Source organism: Notolabrus celidotus, chromosome 22, assembly GCF_009762535.1.
Source record: "Notolabrus celidotus isolate fNotCel1 chromosome 22, fNotCel1.pri, whole genome shotgun sequence".
Classification (NCBI taxonomy): Eukaryota; Metazoa; Chordata; class Actinopteri; order Labriformes; family Labridae; genus Notolabrus; species Notolabrus celidotus.
The window spans coordinates 21,525,869-21,543,882 of NC_048293.1; the positions used below are offsets into that span (position 1 = coordinate 21,525,869).

At 41.1% G+C, this 18,014-nt stretch overlaps 2 protein-coding genes across 7 annotated transcripts; both read left to right on the top strand.

Moving 5' to 3' along the window:
• Window positions 1–343: 343 nt before the first annotated feature.
• LOC117806864 (potassium channel subfamily K member 16-like) lies at window positions 344–4,646 on the top strand. 4 transcript variants are annotated; one of them, XM_034675957.1, is made up of 7 exons: window positions 344–770; window positions 859–959; window positions 1,195–1,438; window positions 1,753–1,867; window positions 3,008–3,174; window positions 3,270–3,438; window positions 3,534–4,473. In XM_034675957.1, exons 3-7 carry the CDS (start codon window positions 1,226–1,228, stop codon window positions 3,740–3,742), a joined length of 873 nt encoding a protein of 290 aa, XP_034531848.1. In that variant the 5' UTR covers window positions 344–770; window positions 859–959; window positions 1,195–1,225; the 3' UTR covers window positions 3,743–4,473. The 4 variants fall into 4 exon arrangements, 3 of the variants coding, with proteins under 3 accessions (XP_034531848.1, XP_034531847.1, XP_034531846.1); XR_004629775.1 differs by adding an exon at window positions 4,539–4,608 and having other exon boundaries at window positions 344–1,438; window positions 3,534–3,805; XM_034675956.1 differs by adding an exon at window positions 4,539–4,646 and having other exon boundaries at window positions 344–1,438; window positions 3,534–3,775.
• A 26-nt stretch (window positions 4,647–4,672) lies between these two features.
• Window positions 4,673–12,077, top strand: kcnk17 (potassium channel, subfamily K, member 17). 3 transcript variants are annotated; one of them, XM_034675953.1, is made up of 5 exons: window positions 4,673–4,919; window positions 7,954–8,068; window positions 8,959–9,125; window positions 9,202–9,370; window positions 10,068–12,077. In XM_034675953.1, exons 1-5 carry the CDS (start codon window positions 4,704–4,706, stop codon window positions 10,322–10,324), a joined length of 924 nt encoding a protein of 307 aa, XP_034531844.1. In that variant the 5' UTR covers window positions 4,673–4,703; the 3' UTR covers window positions 10,325–12,077. The 3 variants fall into 3 exon arrangements, with proteins under 3 accessions (XP_034531844.1, XP_034531843.1, XP_034531845.1); XM_034675952.1 differs by lacking the exon at window positions 4,673–4,919 and adding an exon at window positions 7,255–7,503; XM_034675954.1 differs by lacking the exon at window positions 4,673–4,919 and adding an exon at window positions 7,259–7,448.
• Window positions 12,078–18,014: the final 5,937 nt, after the last annotated feature.

The following is an 18,014-nucleotide window of genomic DNA, read 5'->3' on the forward strand; positions in this document are numbered from 1 at the left end:
AGTGGTTACATTTAAAATAAATATCATATATTAGAAATATCATATATATGTGTCCTTTTTAAGTGACATCTTGTCAACAAATGAATTACACAAAGAAATATGAGAAATACAAATCTAGTGTTGCCTACTTTGCTTTCAACAAATAGACCTGAGACTGAATGAGCCGGTCTCATTGGATGTTTTTAAGCTGATGTTTAATGACTCAGAGGAATATATATATCTGCCTGATATATATGAATGTGATTGATTTTGATTGATATACTTAAAATAAATAGATAAATAAAATAAATAACAAATTACTCAAATTTGAACTAGATAAAAAAATAGAATAACAAAAGGTAAAATAAAATATTTCCTCTCTTTCAAGCTTTCTGATCACACAGAAGTTAAAAGTCCCTAGATTAATCTTGATAAAAGAAAACAATGGTCCTGCGGCAGTGCTTCTCTGTCCAAGCTCTGATGGGTCGTGTCCACCAGGAAACAATGATCCATCAGAGCAGGACTAACAACCTTCTGCTTTTCTGGCATCCTCCCTGCTTATGAGGCTTCACACCTCTCTGAAACGTCACCTCCTGCCTCTCAATGTGACCATAAACAGGCCTAACTCCTGAATTTAGATGAGGTATCTCATGCTCATCCATCCTTTATCTCCCACCAAACTTTTTTTATTTCATCACCTGAGTGTCGGGTCAGGAATCCAACCCCAGCTTGTGTTTTAATCAAGTTTGTCCCGCTGTGGTGTCAGAGCTGGAAGGACCGACAGCACTCAGGTAAAATATTAACCTTTGTTCTGCTGACTAAAACCCGCCGCGGCTTCCTTATTAGTGGAAACAGCTGAAAGTGAATGTGTGTGTCCAGATGTCGCTCTAATGGAGAGGAGGAGTTTGATCGGAACCCGGGCAACCTGTAAATCAAACAAACCAACATCTAAGGTCGTCCGGCCAATCAGAGTTAGAGAAGTGAGTCAAGATGTTTGGAAGAATATCCAGTTAGAGCAAAACATGAGAGAGACAGATTAACAAAAACATCAGCCTCTCCTGATGCTGCTCTGGTGTTGAGCACAGTTTTAAGTTCTTCTTCTTGGATACAAAGACCAAAGTCTGCACAGATGGATTCCTCTTTTGGGGGAACCACTCACATCAAGACCTTGACTGTCTTTCGTTCATGAAGCCATCAACCATTCATCTGAGTCAGAGCGTCAGCGCTGAGGAGCCAGACGAGGTTGATGGCGAGGTTCGAGTTGATGCAGGTCACAGTGAGCTGGACTGTACTTCTGACTCTGGCTCACTTCACATACCTGCTGGTGGGGGCCACCATCTTCCAGGTCCTGGAGCGAGAGGCCGAGAGCAACAACCGAAACCACTTCCAACTGGAGAAGCTGCATTTCTTGGCTAATTACACCTGCCTGGATGGACCAGCGTTGGAGAAGTTTGTTAAGGTCTTCCTTCTCTTTATTGTTCAAACATATCTGCTCTTGTCTTATGATGCTAACGTGCTGACTCATGGCCTCTAAGGATTGAAAAGCTCCTCACTGTAGAAGTAGTCAGTAAAAATACAAACTTGTTCTTGCTAACTGATTAAATATAGCGATGGAAAGTTCTCATAAAATCAATAAACAGAAGATCTATTCAATGATGATGTTTTCCCAGAACATCTCATGGACTAAATAAGTCAAGCTTCATTCTGCAATGTTCTGATTTGAAGCAGTTTGTGTAAACATTAAGTAACCATAACGTTTGTGTTTATCTGCAGGTGATTTTGGAAGCCTGGGAGAAAGGAGTGAATCCTTCGGGGAACTCAACAAACCCAAGTAACTGGGATTTCTGCAGTTCCTTCTTTTTTGCAGGCACAGTCGTCACGACTATAGGTGAGCATCTTTACCTGTTCTGCATTTTGACTTTTAGTTCAAGTGTAGACATTTTTATGAAACACTTTCCTGAAGTTTCTGCAACAAACCAATCGGGGGGAAAAAAGAAGCAAATAAGGAAACAAGAAAACAAAACAGGCAGGAGCAGCAGGCATTCATAACAGGATTACAGTATCAGCTATAATAATGCAGTTAATATTAATGCATGAACACTATAGTTCAATATAACATGCTGAAACAATCCAACAACAGTCAGGTAACATGACGTGATACGATGGTGGGTCTTGAGCTCTATTCTCACAGGATCAGTGTTAGCTTACAAGAAAAGTCTGTAATGTACTCAAATACACTGACATGTCTGATAAATAAAACACTGACAGGCTGCACAACATCACATGACTGACAGGCGGGAGCACATAGCTGTTGGCTAGGAGGCTCAAACCCTGCCTCTTTGTGTCACACTCTTTTGGATGAGTTCAGCATTTCTAATATGGCTCCCGCTGACGATCGGCCTTGAAAACAGCGCTCAGGAACAGATGGGTGACGTCTATTATTTATACAGTCTATGGTTCATTCTCAAGATTTTATTTACAACACACCTTTTATAAATGAAGGTTAAAAATCCTGCAAGAATGAAAGCAAACAAATGTGGTGACTACATACATGTATGATTGGAAAAGAGCAACATTTTACAGGTTAAGGCCGTATAGAAGGAGGTCACAGAGAGGCAGCTAATCGTACTGCTGCAGGGAGGGAATTCTTGAGTTTATGTGTCATGGCCTTCATCTTTAGACCGTGCGTGTCACAGGAGCAAGTTTTGCATAGTTGACCTGAGGAGGGGGAGATGATGAGTAGGAGTGAACTAGTTGAGTCAGTTATGAAGAAGCCTGACCTGGTTTTGCTCTCAGTGAGGGTGAGACGTCTGGACCAGATATTGCAACAGGAACCAGGAAGAGTTTTTGATTGTTTACGAGCACAGAGATAGACCAAAGGCCTTACTGGATTGAACCCACTCATGCTCTGTCCCAGGGGTTGAGTAGCATGAACCCTCGGACTGAGCCCTGCAGGACACCACACTAAATATGATAAAACTAAAAGGGAGGAATTGATGATAAAGACCGTCTGTTATCTGGTCCACAGGCTATGGAAACCTCTCTCCCAGCACGGTTTCAGGTCAGGTGTTCTGTGTGTTTTACGCGCTGTGTGGGATCCCTCTGAACCTGGCCTTCCTCAAACAGCTGGGGAAATGTCTCACCATCCACCTGGGCCGACTGGAGAGGGGAATGGTCTCCGTTGTTCCTCATAAGGTACTTTATACTCAATTCTGTTTTTACTAAAAAGCACTGACGATTCCTGCCCCATGTCCGGGACTCGTATTCATCAACTGGTGTTTGTTTCGTAGCAAACGGTGGAGGCTCTGGCTGTGAGCTTGTTCTTCATCACAGGCAGTCTGCTGTTCCTGATCATCCCTCCTCTGCTGTTCAGTTACGTGGAAGGCTGGACGTTTGGAGAGGGCTTCTACTTCGCCTTCATTACCCTCAGCACCATCGGTTTTGGAGATTACGTCGTGGGTGAGTGGGGACAGCAAACAGTTATTAATGGGGTGGAAAAACCACAGCCGTTACGGACTCCTCTTGCATGTTCTAATAGTAACATCATTTTGTAGGGACAGACCCGGGGAAGCAGTACATCTCTCTGTACAGGAGCCTCGCAGGTATCTGGATCATCTTCGCCTTGGCTTGGCTCGCTCTCATCCTCAACATGGGAGCCCGGATAATGGAGCACGCCATTGGCCTGACTCATCCGGGCTTTAAGAAACAAGAGGAGGAAGAAGACGTGTCGTCCAGCAAATTGGAAGACCTGTCAAAGATCTGATGGACTCTGACTGAGACTACATGTCGTGTTAAAGTACAGGACACTCAGAAATCACATCTATGTGTACATCTGTTTATATATTCACCTCTCTCTATTCTTGTTTCAAAGCTTTACTGTATGTTGTTTGACTCTTCTTCAGTCAGGCCCACATGTCAGAGCAGTAGATCACCATTAAAGAGCTGTTCCTGCTCTCTAAAGCTGATCTACTATCTCTCACACACACCAGTAGTTATGATAAACTATAGGAAGTGAACATGTACACATGTATGTTCAGCGTGTGTGTGGTCATGTGCGACCACATCTGCGTTTGTGTGCTGATGGTAAACTGCGGTGAGTTGAGCTCGGAGTGCTATCTTAAACAAACCCATTAATCAGAACGGCGGTGTGAGGCGACCTGGAAGCACACAGGGCTGATTACAGGAGGAGGGCGGGGCCTGCCTGTCAGTGTGGTTAAACGTTCACCGGATGGCGGCCGGAAGTGTAGAAAAAGCGTGAAGTGTCACTTTCTGTCTCAAAAGGAGTCAGAGGGAGAACTGTTGTCACTAAGAAGGAACTCTTAATGAGTCTAATGTGTGGACGAGAAGCCACGTAAACGCTGCTGTCCCTGGTATTCAATCGACTCCGTGACTTCAGGCACACAACCAAAAACTCCATGATTTGACTTTGTCGTCCTCACTGTAATGACCGAATCCCCCTCCTCCCCGGGATAAATAAAGTATTTCTGATCCTGATCCTGATTCTCATCCTCTGCTGGCGTCTCTTATTCTTATTCTGTTCCTCTACATTTGCATGACAGGCCACTGCAGCGACTGGAACACTGATGTGCAGGGAGGTTCATTTGCCTGCAATGCTTGGAAAGACGAGACTCAAGGCAGGCAAACGCTCACTCCCGTCTGTGTCCGGCTGCAGAGGTTCAAGGCGCTGAGTATTTCCAACCTAGACGTTCTCGCAGGGGGCCAAGATGGGGATAAAAGAGGTGCTGTACCTGGCGCGGGTGCCCTCCATCCTGATGCTCGGGGTGGTTTATGTTTTCTACGTGCTAATCGGCGGCGTGGTTTTCTGGAAGCTGGAGGGAGATCTGGGGAAGAAGGACATCAGTCGTCTGCTGTTGAGCAAGAAGAAACTGCTTACAATGTACACCTGTCTGAACCAAGACGGCATGGAAGCGGTCGCTCAGGTGAGAACACAGAAACACAAACAGGATATCTAACGAACCGAGTAGAAGAATCTCTCTGAATCACTCATGAAGAGGAGGAGAAGGTTAAAACAGACAAACATATTTTATGAAGTGCAAACAGTAAAAAGCTCTGGTTTAATTTCCTTTATCTGCACAGTTGTTTTAGTGCATGTGTTGACCTGTTGGTTTTACACTGATGCCACTGAATTTACATCTGAGCCACAGCCCTACCCCTGTTTGCATGTTCATGGTCCGAAATAAAGATCTTCTGATTAGCAAACACTCAAACTTATGTGATACTAGAGGTCTTGCAAAAACTGGAGTCATAATTGATTGTAATTATAATTCTTGTGATGATAATAATCTTGCAGCTCAAACAGATATAAAGTGAGATATCTTACGTTGGTTTTAAAAGTATGTAGCATGCAGACTTTTGTGATTTCTGCAGGGTATTGTAAGTCATAGCTTTGAAGAATAAATCTAAGTTCTTCTTTGAGCTGCAGCTGAAAAACGAACAAACCAGCAGCAGCAGATCACAATGTTCTCACAGGTTTATATCGATATTTTCTGAGTCTTTCTCCTCACGTGTTTAACTTTTCGTGCTCTTTTTTTCCTGGTTCTTGTATTTGCTAAGCCGTTTGGTGCCCAGATTCATGTATCTTCACCTGTGAGCTAATCACCTCCTGCTCAGGTGTTTGCAGTTACCTGTCATTAACTTGAGAGGTGGACTGAGTGCTGAGCGCTACACTCTTCTTTTACAGAGTACAGAAATCAGTGTTGTGATTTTGCAGAAACAAAGAAGTGGTTTCCTTGGTACGCTGGACTAAAATCAAGTATTTATGTATTGACAAGATGTCCTTAAAATAAATGTGACGTCTAACGTTCCTGGAAATGTTGAACTGTAGGAAATACAAATCAAAGAGGAACATTTTAGGTGTTAAAATGTACGAGTTAGGAAGGAGATGGCGTTCGAAAGGAGTTTTCAGGGTCTGATGTGCTCCTCCAGTGCAGTCGGTGACATATCCACCTTCATTTGGTTTGTAATCCTCAAACAAACTTAGAGCAGTGGAAGAAGAGGTCCACAATCTCAAGATGGCTACACATAGGTTGCTACTCTTATAGCCAGTTGAATAAAGGTGTTTTACTTTTGTCTTCTCACCTTTTTGGATTTCGGACACCCTCGTACCCTCTTAGGACTCTAGTCTCTCTTTTCCTGCCTCACAGAGGGAGTGTTATGTGTATTTCCAGGCTTCATATTGCCCCTCTGACACCTCTGTTGTAGCTTTACATGAGTTACATCTTAAAACACCTTTTATGTCAGGCTGGTGTCGCGTAAAAAAACTCATTTCAGCCTCTGTCTGAGCCCACTTTCTTCAAAGCTGGCCAGCTCTCCAGAAGCCTCCTCCACTGTTCCCATCCTAAAAGTTACGGTCATTGAGCTAACCAGCGTTTCTCTATTTGAAATGACGAGTTATTGGACCCTGAATCTGACCCGTAAAGTTTGGATTTTATTGTGTTTTTTTAAGGGGTCTCACCAATCTGTGATGTCACAAATTGAGCAAATCCTCCACGTCCCTCTGGCTTCATTCTCGTGGGACTTTTTGGTGGTGTAGTGCATTTACTTTTATTTTTCTCCATACGCCACTGGCCTGATTTGCTAAATCTACCCGGGACTTCAGCCCGCGGTCGAAATGCAGACAACAATGGGGGGCACAGGGACCTTTTAGTTCCAGGGAATGTAGTTCTGGGGGCTTAAAAGACCCCGGAACTCTTGGTCGAAATGCACCTAAAGCTGGTCCTGGGATAACTCCAACACATGTTGATTGATACCCATTATTTTAACACTAATCTATAAGATATGAAAATGCATAACATCACCTCTTTTAGCAACTATACTGAGTTGGAATGCATGAAAGGATCTTGTAGCAAAGTACTTGCAATGTTTTCATCTCATTTTGACCCAGTGATTTAAGCGAGCGGGTACACTCAAAGCAGCACTGCCACTTCTAAACCCTCATGTCCTTTCCAAAGTTTCGTGCACGTAGTTGTGACTCACAATAGCTCCTGAATAGTCCACTACTGTCACAACAAAACCACTGCAATGAACCCCAAGAAGCAAGACTCCCAGAGTTCTTAATCCCTTTATTCAAAAACACAAGGTCGGTACACAGGTGAGCAATTAGTAAAGGCTGGAGGTAACACAGGGATTCAATTCAGTGATGATAACAAGACACAGGTGAGACACATTAGGCCAATCACAAACGCAGCAACACGGGAGACAGGAGGTAAAGGGATCTGCAGTGAGAGACAAAAGGTTAACTTCAGGATAAAACAGAAAACACAAGACATGAAACATGAAAGCGAGACTCACTCAGACATGAATGATGTGAATGAGAGAGGCCCAGTCTGCCATCTTGTCTGGTGTTTATGTGACAGAGAGAGACAACAAAATTCATGCAAATATCAGCCTTTCAGGACGGCATGTTCTTCCTCCTGTCTCACGTTAACTCGACTGACGCAGCAACAGAAGTTGTGCAATCCTCCCTGTCTTAGATCTATTGATGATGATGATGATTTGAGGAATGTGAGAATAACAGATTGTCGATCATTCTGCACATCGATGTGATCGAGTTTCAGTGGATTTGCTTTGTTTTCAAACTGAAGACTCAGAGTTCATGTTTATTTCCGCTGTGTTTCTAAAGTAGGGCAATGTATCAGTCACACATCTTTGAGGAATTATTGCATCATAACTGAGACACTTAGGTAACCCGGTCACAGACTGTTACGTATTTCTTTGGGAGTCATTTCCCACACAGGTGATGAACTGAAGACCTTTATGTAACAGACTGTGTCCACATATCTGCTCTGCCTCACACGGAGCCGAGAGGGAGATGTTGACCTGACAGGCCTGAAGGCGTACAGTGAGCTTCGGATCAATGTGTGATCAGGAGTTACATAACCTCAGAGCCCGAAGCCTGACCTGAAAAACACAACCAGCTGAGTTTACTCACTCCTTCTTGTTTCTGTGCTTCAGGTGGTTCAGGACGCGTCTAAGGTGGGCCTGAGCCTGAAAGGGAACTACACCTCGGACGGCTTCTGGAAGTTCACCAGCTCTGCTGTGTTTGCTGCAACTGTGGTCACAACTATAGGTTAGATAAGACGTTCAATCATGTCCTACAACACTCATGATTGTTAATGCAACATGAACCTTTTTAACACTGCAGTGTGTGCGTCAGATTCTCATCAAAATATGGTGTTATATATTAAATAAGCCACAGTCACCTGACAGTCCTGATATCACGTCTTATTCCAAGGTATTAACAGCCAGAAGGAAGGATTTAATTGCTCTAAAATATGTTTTTAACTAAAAGACTCACATGACTGATGGATCAAGGCACTACAGGAAGGTGGGGGGGTGGCAGAATCTTGGAGGGGAAAGGAACAAGAGTATGATTCAAGAAGAGAGAGAACACAGGAATCTATGTTCTCTGTTCCTGTTCGTTTATGTTGAGACAGAAATAATCAGAAGATTTTTACAAAATAGGAAGGGAATGAAGGATTTAGATTCAATCTTTGAATTTATTTACCATCATAATGTACTAGGAGTTTAAAGGCAAAGTCTGGGAACCCTTGTGAAAGATAATAGACTAGTACAATGTTTCTACCTTGTGTTTAGAGTGAAAAAAGAACTGTGTCCAACTTGATGCCTTTAAGCCCTGTAAGGCAACAATGAGGATAACAATAACACTTTGCATTAAAACTATACATTTTCTAATGATTAAAATATTTAACTTCCTTTTCCCCAGATAGAAAAATAAAGAATATTCCCGCCTGTTTTTAAGTCACAACAGGAGAGAAAATAATCTTCGACCAGCCTTAGAATAAAGGATAATTTATCCACTTTCTTCTTCTGTGTAGATTAGCAGCTCTTTCATGTGGGGTAACACCCTTTTCATATTTATAAAAACTTACACATAGACCTAATCAAAACACATGATGAACACAGGAGCGTCCTAAAGTCTGTCCTCTGTCTCTACAGGTTACGGGAACATAAGTCCCAGCTCGACCGCCGGACAGATCTTCTGCGTGTTCTTTGCGTTATTTGGAATCCCGCTCAACATGGTGGTGCTCAACCGGGTGGGCAAGTACATGCTCGCCTTGGAGAGGAACATCTCTGACTTCCTGGAGGGGAAGACCGGACGGAGGGTGAGGAGATGTTCGATGTAATATTTCGTATATTCAGGTTGGAGAACGTTCACGACTGACTTCTCCCTCCCTGCAGAAATGCACCCGCTTCTTCGTCCACCTGGTGTCGTACCTGTCGGGGGCGGTTCTCTTCTTCGTTGTTCCGATGATTGTGTTCCAGGAGCACGAGGGCTGGACTTTCTCCCAGGCCATATACTACTGCTTCATCACGCTCAGCACCATCGGATTTGGAGACTTTGTGGCAGGTAAAGACCAAAATCTGCTTCATCAGACACTGAAGTCTTCTAACGCACATTTCACGGCTGTATCATGTTTTATTTAGTAAAGAGGGGGCTGCGACCCGAGCTGCCACCAACAGAGCTCATCTTGTGCCTAGTTCAGGATTCCTTTAAGCATTTCAGGTCAAAGAAATAAAGGCTTTTCTAGGACTCTAGGAGGGCTGCAAGCTGAGCTGCTGCTAACACGAACAAAGCTTGTTTTTAGGATTCCTTCTGTTTCATTCATTCATTAAGTTTTTCAGGGGGATAAATTAACTGCAGAGGTCTCCTCCTCTTCTGCATGAACAGACCTGCTGATTAAAACAAGAGAGAATGCTTAATAAAGTAGTTTCAGGTTGAAATCAGCCTCTCCTCAAAGGCACAGTATATCCTGTAAGGGGCTGCAAGCTGAGCTGCTACAAACATCAAATCGTTTACTTCCTGCCACCAGTTTTGTTAATAGCAGCCACTATTTATTCAAGAGCATCCTCTAGATGAAATCTATTTCTCTGCATATTATACTGGGGCATTTGTCAAACTTATGAATGAGATGCAGCTCACTTAGATCACTTAGTGCATCTTATATCCTGAGTTTTATGGTATATTCCCAACCCTCTGCTGGATGAAGGAAGCCAGGTTCTCTCTTACAAACCTTGTAAATAATGACTTATTGTTTTGTCTCCAGACAGTAATCCAGACAAGGTGTACCCAGAGTGGTACAGCGTCCTCATGGCCTGCTGGATCTTCTTCGGCCTGGCCTGGCTTTCCTTGCTCATCAACCACTCGATCGACATCCTGGAGCGGCTCAGCGCCCACTTAAAACAGAGGTGGACCAGAGGGAAGCCACAGGAGGGGTCTGGAGGGGCAAAGGATGGTGACCCAGAGACTCAGGAAACACAGTTGGAGGAGGAGGATGAAATGAAGAAGACTCCGATAACTTAGTGAAGTAGAGAATTAGATTTCAGTACGTTTACACAGTGATAGAATGATCTGTCTGTGGATCCAGATGTGAGAAATAAGGCTAGGACGATACAGGATGTGTGTGTTATGTGTAAATATTAAGAATCTGTGAGGATTTAATTTATGACCATGCTTTGGTTTGCTAGTTTTATTCATAGCTGCCCCTTTAATAATGACTCATTTTTGTTGAGTCAGGTTTATTTAACAGCATAGCACTTTGTTTAATCTTTAATCTCTGGTTTTCTTTATCTGCCTGTTTTTGAGAAAGTAATCTGAGGGATATAAAACGGTGTCAGCACTGCAGAGAGGTTGATTTTGTTTTCTTGTCTTCAAAAAGACGATACAGAAGTGCCTTTAACTTGCATTCTTTCACATGACCAGCAGGGGGCAACTTGACTGAAACCAAAACACCACATATCACTTGATTTATTACCTCAGCAATCATTTAATCAATCAACTTATGGTGTCAGCCTCTTGTTTTAAGTCTTCTTAAAACCTGCATTACGCTCATTTTGTGAATCATGCTCTCCTTTAAGATAAAATAAGCTATATGGCAGGCATACTTGCAGGCTTGCCTACCTTTTGATAGACTAGCGGCCTCTAAGGCAGCCAGTTAATAAGGAATGAGGTGTAACAGTAGGTATCCACAATCTTCAACTCCACTTTATTTAAATAGCACCTTTCATACATTCAAACATGCAGCCCAAAGTGCTCCACAGAGGAACAGATGGACAGAAAACAACAGAAATGGGTAAAATAATTAAAGGAATAATCATTTAAAAAATACTTGAAATTGAAATAAAATCAATTAAATTAAATAAATAAAATGAATACGGGTAGAAAGCAGAATTACAAATCAGTTAAAGTTAAAATGATAAAAAAGAATTCAATAAATAAATAAATAGGATAATAAATGTTAAAACAATGACATTACGGTGACTTGGCATGTTACCATTAGACTCTTATGGTATAAAATATTATAAATATATTTTTTCAATATAAATACAGTCCACTAACTTAGGGAAGCTGAAGTGCTGCAGGACAACTTTCCTAACCTGTCAACAGTAAGCGGTGTGACGTGCTCTGATGTGTTTGTGGAGCTGCAGGGCAGAACATGCGGTCAGTGGACACAGGCCCTTACGTAGCAAGACGTGTTGACTTCACTTTCAACATCACCTTTCATTTTTTACTTTTAGTTTCTTTAAATGCACCAAACTCTTAATATGAAATCAACTTTTACTTTTCAGATTACACAGCAGTCCATGTGCATATAACGCAGTATATGTTTGCATGTTTGGTTTTATTTGTACTTAATCATCAAGAAATATAAACAGACAGATACTTTCTCATATTTCTGCAGCACTTCTGCAAATATTCTTTTATTCTCTCACTTTTTAATGTAGAGTAATCAGTTAAGCATAGCTCATTTGTTCCACTTGTGCTGGCTTAAGTACACTTTGAATCCACTAGGTGGTGATATTACACCAACACTGAAGACATTAATCAATCAAACAATGCAGAAACGTGTGTTTTGGTCAGTTTAGTGCTTCAACAATGATATTAACCACATCCCTCTCATACTTGATAGTCATACACTCAAAGGAGAATGCTGTGTCTCAGGTAAAAAGATATTTCAATAAGTCTGAACAAGCTTTGCATATGTCTTTCCATCAAATGTAAATCCTTCTCCTTCTTTTTTGCATCATTAAATAAAACATGTACAGTTGTGACTTCACTCTGTTTGGGTTTTATCGCCGTGTACGTTTGTACTCAGCAGCACTGACAGGAACAAACACCTCTGGAATCTCTTGTGTCGCTGAGGAGGAGGAGGGAACGACAAAGACAGATGGCAGCGGCAGGACGAGTGGATGGAAAAGTGCTGGAGAGGTGGAAAAAAGATGAGAGGAGGAGAGGGGAAAATATTTCAAACCCACACAGCGACAGAAAAAAGAGGAAGAAATGTTTTTGTCTTTGTTGGGATGGTATTAAGGATGAGGGGGGAAGTGACAGGATTGTGCCTGTTGAAGACCAAAACAGCAAATACCTGTTTAGGGTCAACGAGGACTCAGTATGAGAGAGAAGAAGCCTCTCTCTTTGCATGTTATCAACTCTTTGTTTGGCCTTTTATTATCTAGTGAGACAAGACACTAAAAATCAGAGCTTTCTGAGCATGTTTGATTTTGGCCTCACTATTTCTCATCAATTTTCTTTATTTGACATACTCCGGATACCTTAACAGATCCTGATACTGACGGGAGCCTGAGGGGACAAGACTGTATCCAATTAAATGTTAAAGTATAGTTTATTGACATGTTTGAAAGCTGTCTTTCACAAAGTAAAGATAAAGATGTTTCTCTGTAGCTTTTTTGGTCACAGCGGGTCAGAAGGGGCTGCGAACTGAGCTGCCACAAATGAGTGAGCTTCATTTTTGGTTCGTATTTATACTGTCTTCATCTTGCACAAAGTTCCTCCTGATATTTCTCAGAGGTTTCCTGCCCTCCTAAACAAAAATGAATAAACTAAACATGACGAATACAAAAAGTAGCATCATGGGCTCGCTTGGCTTCAGGGGCTGTGAGCTGAGCTGCTGCTAACTTTAGCTGAGCTTGTTTTTGAAAGTCGTCCAGATTACTGTTAAACTGAAGTCCTCCATAAAGTTAAAAACAACCAAGATCTTCAAAGTGACACTTGTTATTTTAAACAGTAATTCAGTTTTCAATTGGACACACTTCTGCGTATGTGTGTGAGCTAAAATCTGCAGACTAACAGTCTCGCCTCTTTCTGCTGTGTCATAGCTGTTAAATGGATGATTCATGTATCATTTAAAAATGTTGGTCAAGGTTATGAATTTAATCAGGTTCCAGCATGGAGACTGTTTTATCGCCCAGCACTGATTTTATCCATTATCAGGGTCAATAAAAATGATTGATAACTTTTATTACTTGAACATTTAGCTGCTGTATAATTACCTTAAATCACTTTGGACCTCTATTAATACTCAGTGAGAGAACGTGTGACTCTCAGGTGATGTGTTCTTGTTCTGGATCAAAACATCCTAACACTGAAAAGATGATATCTAATCGTAGGTTTTGATCATCAAGAATCACAACAATACCTTCAACTGCTCAGGTGAAGAGTACATCTTGTGATTCTTCTCTTGCCTTCCAAGCACATGCTGTTAGAGACACACACCACATTGTGGGTAACACATTTGAAGTGTTAGCGATGCAGGTGTTGTGTCGAGACATCTGCTCCTCCGTTGCTTAAAACCATCGGATCCTGTTTCTAGCTTCAGCTTCAGCTTTTGTTTCATTTTCATTTCATGGCTGTGCTTGAACTCGGACTGTCTGTACAGTCATAATGATACACCGTCAGGACACCATGAATGCCTGTGCAAAAGTTTGGTCACAATGCATCTGCTAGATCTCCAGACATCTTAGCAGACGGAGGGAAATATTACTCTGATGATGGCATTGTAAGGGAAGAGGAGAAAGTCGTCGAGGTTTGGAGAGTCTTGGGGGCATGCCTGTCTTTCTTAGACACATTTTAGTCTGAAGAAAAGATGAGGAGAGACCACTGACCAGATTCAAATCACTAGCCGTTGAAAAAAATATCAATAAGTCGAAAAGTATTCATGTTTCCTTTGTACAACTCACAACATCCTACAAACCACTGTGCTGTGAGTTGTTACGGGCACATTAAGAGTTTTAATCCACTGATGAAAACAGAAAATCTTTAGTAGAGATATATAAAAATGAACATCAGGTCCTAAATCCTGTAAAAACCACATCATCCAGCATCTGGCTGTTTAACAAAACGACAAATCCAGAGAGAGAAACAGAAAGCTTCCTTCCTTCAGATGAACTTTCATGCACTCCAAAGGAGGAAACTATTGTCAATATTGGATCATCTTATACATCCTCATTGCTTGGATTGTTTCCTGATGACAGAACAGAAACGAACCCTCTCTGAATCACAGATATAACAAGCTGTTAAAGCATTAATCACCTGTAACAACTAAAAACTGTGCAAAGCATTAATTATGAAATACTATGAAGGATGTTCAGCATGTGGTTTTCAACCAGCATAACGAAGCACATGTAACACCTCCGGCCGCATCTCCAGAGAACATCTGAAGTATTTAGGAGTGTCTGCTCATGCGGGTTTGATGTAAGTGAGTGCATGCATAACAGTGCAACTGTGCCGCTGCACAGCTGCAACTGGGCGTGCATATTATATCCTCTGCAGCTGTCATCACATACAGTAGATCACATTTCAAGTGGGGTCACGCTGAGAGTCTCACAAACACGTATTCCTGTGAGAGTTTTAATTTAGTGCAACTAACAAACAATCATTCATGTCTTTATTAAGGTGAAAACATCACTCACAGGCACGCAGGAGACAACACATCCCTATATGCATGTACACAAATATACACAAAGCTCCTTTGTGTGCTCTTTATCTCATCTGTACACATGCGAGCAGCAGACAGGTCACATGAAACACATCGAAACTGAACTATTCATCATGAAGATCTGCAGCAAAGCTTCTTTTGTTGTGACCTGCAGTGAGCGGTCTGACCTTACATGCAGGTTCAGAAACACGGCACGACGTTTCTAAAACAGAAAGTGTATGTGTTGAAAGCGTCGACTGAAAACAGACTTCAGATGGAAGATTGTTTCTTTTGTAACTAAGACTTGCATCAGAACCTCCTTGTTTGAACAGGAAACAAGCCAGGTGTTGCATGTGCAAACTTCATTGAGGCTTGATTTTAATCTTACACAAGCATACAATATCTGTAACTGTTAATGACTCCAGTCTGTCTTTACCATGTGCTCCTGAAGCGACTAAAATCCCCACTGCTAACCTAACAAGGCTCTGTTTTTATGACTTAAGCTATTAGAGTTATTTACCTGTGTAGGATATTTTTACACATGCTAAAGCAAGATAAAGAGTTTTAGAGCCACATTTTAGAAGATGAAAGTTTGAGATTTTGTGGAAAAAGTCATAATCTTTGCACAAAAAAGAGGAACGAGGAGCATCTTTTGAAGTTGTGGAGTCTCTTCTGAGTCTCTTAATAGACTTTTATTAGGCTTTTATCATATGAGCCAGTGAGAGCCCTCAGGTCTTCGGGTAGTGGACTTTTAATTGTACCAAAAGCTAGAACAGAGACTCACGGTGAGGCAGCTTTTTATCATCATGGCTCACGTGGGGATGGATCACCCTACTTGAAGATCTGAGGGCTACACAGAGCATAAACATTTTTAAAAGCAAACTCAAGACCAACCTTTTTAGTCTCGCTTTTAACTGAGTTTTATTCTTAACAGATTTGTTTGTTTATTTATTTATTTATTTATTACCTAGTTCAAATTGTAGTCACTTTTTATTTATTTCACTTTATTTATTTATTTATTTATTTATTTATTTATTTATTTATTTATTTATTTATTTATTTATTTATTTATTTATTTATCTATTTATGTATTATCTAGTTCAAATTGTAGTCACTTTTTATTTATTTCACTTTATTTATTTATTTATTTATCTATTTATTTATTATCTAGTTCAAATTGTAGTCACTTTTTATTTATTTCACTTTATTTATTTATTTATTTATTTATTTATTTATTTATCTATTTATTTATTTATTTATTATCTAGTTCAAATTGTAGTCACTTTTTATTTATTTCACTTTATTTATTTATTTATTTATTTGAAGTATAGCATCTTATTTTCTTTTAATGGTTTAATATTTAAGTGTTTCATTATCTTAGAAATGTATTTTATTTTGGTGAGTTTCATTTCCTGTGTTGAGTTTTAACATCTTATGTTACCTCCAGTGTTTCCTCATTAAGATATCATGAGAGCGTTTCCTCAGTTCGTTCAGCAACTTCATTTATTTATTATATTTCAAATGTTATTATTATTATTATTGTTGTTGCATTATTTGTATTCTTAACCTTAGGATTGTGTGGTGGGTTTGGAGTTGTGTCTTGGGTTGGGATTAGGATGGGGGGAGTCTTTTTATTTGTATTTATATATATATATCTTTCTTTCATCTACTGTCGCCTCTCTGTGGCTCAAGTCCTCTGTTGTAATTTTCCACTGATGCTCTTAAGTTCCATAAATAAACGTATCATTATACACTGATGCTTCACACAAGAGCTTTTTCCTCTCTTGTGGTTGGCTCATGTTTGCTGCCGTAACTTTGCCGTCATGATCTCTGCATCTCTGAAGCTCTTTCAGCCCGTAGTACAAGAGACCTCTGTTCGTGTCTCATGTCAGAGTAATTAATGGCTCATTGTCCCGGCACAAGAAAGGATCCCTCTCTGAACTTATCCATGTAGTTTCGGAGCATAAACCTGATCAGACTGAGGCTGTTGTACTGCCAAAGACTTCACAAGGTAGCAAAACAAATAGGTTTGGATGAGGAACAGAGTGTGATTAGGGTTGAAATATTAAGTCGGTGTGAAGCGGCTGTGAGGACATTTAATTTCACGTCTGTCTTCACATTCAGCTCCTGTGGACAAAGTGGTTCATAACCTTTCTTTGAACCCTGATTCTTTAAGACTGACTTCAGGAAAAATACTCTTTGAAGAACAAACCTTGTTGAAAAGTAGATTCCATTTTTTTTCTGACATTTCTTTTGTGCGCACCCTCTTCAAACATTTTAATGTGTGGCTCCATATTTCAGTTCTGTGACAGCTGTTTAATGTCGCTGCTGCAGTGATAACCATTATCTTAAAATCAGTATCATATCTCCACCTCATTTGTTAATAACTGTTCTTGAAGATCCCCGTATCTCTCCATCTTTCATCCCTCTAGCACTGGGGTTGTGAGTGACCCGCTGCGGTCTGAAGCAGGACCGCCGGACAGCTGGAGTCATGTGACCGAGGTTTTCCCGTGGTTATCACTGAATCAAGGATTCTCCTCCTCCTCTCTTCATCCATGTTGTCTTTCTGGTCCTCTGAAAACCTCTGACCTGTTGACTCCAGGCCTGGCTCCGCTCATCATGACGGTTTGTTGTTGTAGTTAAGTGAAATACGATCTGGTGATAACACAGAGTGTTTTATTCTGAAAATTAACCGGATGTTTTCATTTTGTTTTGGTGCCTGACTTCCTGTCCCGCTCCATCTGCTCTGTTGAGATTGATGCGTCGTGCTCCGGCATCCAGCAAAATCTGGAGGGCTCCGACCTGATCAGAGACGCAGCCGGAACGCATTGGAGTGGATCCAGTGGAAGTTAACACATTGACTAGAATAGAAACCTATCAGAACCGGGGCTGTGACAGATCTTCTGGAATTTGGACGGATGGCCTTTAGTCATGAGAGGTGTACAAGCTTTTCAGGTAAGTGTGCTGGTTCCTCGTCGCTCTGGTGGAGTGGTTATATGTCAGTTTAACCAAACACAGCCTACATACAACTTTATCTCCATTTACTGACAAACCACACCGCGCTACAAGATGACATCTGTCATCTGTGCTTGTTTACATCCAGGTAGTAGAGCTTTAGAGCATTATAGCCATTAACTGGAGCTTCAGCTGCGCAACTTCAGACACAACATATGACCGGCATTTCGGATAAATCTCTTCCTCAGACAATAGAAGAAAACAACATCCCAGCCCTGAGGTCTCAGCCTATAACGTGCTTAATCTAGTTTAATCTCTCCAGAT